This window comes from Nansenia antarctica (genome assembly GCF_963989245.1).
Source record: "Nansenia antarctica genome assembly, chromosome: 12".
Classification (NCBI taxonomy): domain Eukaryota; kingdom Metazoa; phylum Chordata; class Actinopteri; order Argentiniformes; family Microstomatidae; genus Nansenia; species Nansenia antarctica.
In genome coordinates this window covers 16,889,117-16,891,616 of record NC_137682.1, presented here as the reverse complement: position 1 = coordinate 16,891,616, position 2,500 = coordinate 16,889,117, and the positions used below count along the sequence as shown (strand labels likewise).

Genomic DNA, 2,500 nt, shown 5'->3' with positions numbered 1-2,500 from the left:
CTGTCTCTCTCTCTGACTTACTGTCTCTCTCTCTCTCACTTACTGACTCTGTCTCTCTCTTCTCTCTCTCTCACTTACTGTCTCTCTCTCTGACTTACTGTCTCTCTCTCTCTCACTTACTGACTCTGTCTCTCTCTTCTCTCTCTCTCACTTACTGTCTCTCTCTCTCTCTGACTTACTGTCTCTCTCTCACTTACTGTTTCTGTCTCTCACTTACTGTTTCTGTCTCTCTCTCTCTCTCACTTTCTGTCTCTCTCTCTCTCTCTCTCTCTCTCTCTCTCTTACTGTCTCTGTCTCTCTCTCTAACACACTCTCCTGTGCATTCTCTCTCTCACTTACATACTTTCTCCTCCCTTTTTTTTGGACTGCCTCTGACATTGTCATTAGTACTAATCTCTCTCTCTCTCTCCCCTTCACTCTCTCCTTCACTATCTTCCTCCCTGAGTTACTGGAATGCTGTAATCCCGCTATCTCGGGCCATCATAAAAACTGCCGATAAGGGAGTTATCTGGGGAATGTTGAAACATGGGAATAGTTTTGTTTACTTTTTTCGACCATTTATTTCTATGTTCTTTGAAGGCAGTGGGAAAAAAATAAATACATCCAGTCTTTTTGTGGCTGGTATGCTGATGGTACCAGGGAGCTGTAGGTACTGATGTCTCCTTATCAAGGAGGGAAATGGGAACCTCATTGAGGCGCATTCCCTGCCTGCTCTCAGATAGACTCCAGGGGGCCACCCAGTGGCTGCTACTGACAGTGCACTCCTGTGTGGTTGGAGAAAAGCCGGAATGGTGAAGCCCACTCCAGTGACTCTCTGTCCTTCAGCCACAGATGTGAGTCAGCTTATATAGCTGCTGCCCAAGCCCCTGATACGAACCAAAGTATCAAAAGTGAAACAATCAGGTGGCTCGGGGTGGTCTAGCACCATGGCCTGTAACAGTGCACACACATATGCCCATGTCGGCATGGGTTCAAATCCAGCCCATGCCCTGCTGACATACCCTTTGCAATATATATATATCCAATCCAATATATATTTTTTAATAATAATAATAATAATAATAATAATAAAAAATAAAAAGATCTGTTATAATGGCTGGAGCAACCCGCTGCCCCAGTGATAGAGGTGTTGCTGAAGATCGCCCCCTGTGTGTGTCCGCAGGGAACTACCTCATCATGCCGTCAGGGAACCTGCAGATCGCCAACGCCACTCTGGAGGACGAGGGACCCTACATGTGTGCTGCCTACAACCCCGTCACCCAGGAGGTCAAGACCTCCACCTCTACTGACCGCCTGCGCATACGCCGTGAGTGACCACGACCACACACTCTCTGACCACGACCGCACACTCTCTGACCACGGCCGCACACTCTCTGACCACGACCGCACACACTCTGACCACGACCACAAACACGCTGACCACAAACACTCTGACCACGACCGCACACTCTGACCACGACCACACACTCTGACCACGACCACAAACACGCTGACCACGACCGCACTCTCTGACCACGACCGCACACACTCTGACCACGACCACAAACACGCTGACCACAAACACTCTGACCACGACCGCACACTCTGACCACGACCACACACTCTGACCACGACCACAAACACTGACCACAATCGTTTTTGGGTTTAAATTCATATACTTACTCACCTTCGATGTAACGTTTCAACCGTACAGTAACATCAAACTAGTTGTTTGACCAAACTATGAGGAAGACTGACTCATTCCCCTCCTCCCTCCCTCCCTCCCTCCCTCCCGCCCTCTCTCTCTAGGTTCCACATCGGAGGCGGCGCGTATCATCTACCCCCCGGCGTCTCGCTCCATCATGGTGACCAAGGGCCAGCGTCTGGTCCTGGAGTGTGTGGCCAGCGGCATCCCCACCCCGCAGGTCACCTGGGCCAAGGACGGACAGGACCTGCGTTCCCATAACAACACACGCTTCCTGCTCAGCAACCTGCTGATCGACGCGGCGGGGGAGGGGGACTCGGGCACGTACGTGTGTCACGCCCACAACGGCATCGGCTCGGCCAGCACCGCCACTGTGCTCTACGACGTGCAGGTGTTCGGTGAGTCTGTGTGTGTGTGTGAGAGAGAGAGAGAGAGAGAGAGAGAGAAATAAAGAAGGAAAGAAATAATTGGAAAGATACAGACGTGTGTGCGTGCGTGTGTGTGTGTGTGTGTGTGTGTGTGTGTGTGTATGGCCTGAAGATGTTTAATAGAAGAAGTAGAAGTATTGACTGTAAAGCTTTTAATAGACATCTGTAATTGTTTCTGTATGAATTGTATTTACATCAAGACTTTCTTGAGAATATGGAACAGATTCAGATTCTATATAGAAAGGATATTTTTCCGATGACGCACTGCAGGTTTAATGAGTAGATTAACTTGACTTATGGGTTTGTTGGGTGGACTTGGCAAGCGACTCTGTTTAGGGGGTTTCGTGCGTAGAGTTTGGTCTGCGTCACAGACTGGATGATTAGACTG

General features: G+C 49.4%; 1 protein-coding gene across 1 annotated transcript in view; it reads left to right on the top strand.

Annotated features, from left to right (window-relative positions):
* Positions 1 to 2,500, top strand: part of boc (BOC cell adhesion associated, oncogene regulated) — a gene marked incomplete at both ends in the record, with an annotated part of 16,856 nt that overhangs the window by 6,569 nt on the left and 7,787 nt on the right. Inside the window, 2 exons of the mRNA XM_080543591.1 lie at positions 1,163 to 1,306; positions 1,789 to 2,082. Coding sequence (XP_080399717.1) covers positions 1,163 to 1,306; positions 1,789 to 2,082 — 438 coding nt within the window. The remainder of the gene's footprint in view (positions 1 to 1,162; positions 1,307 to 1,788; positions 2,083 to 2,500) is intronic.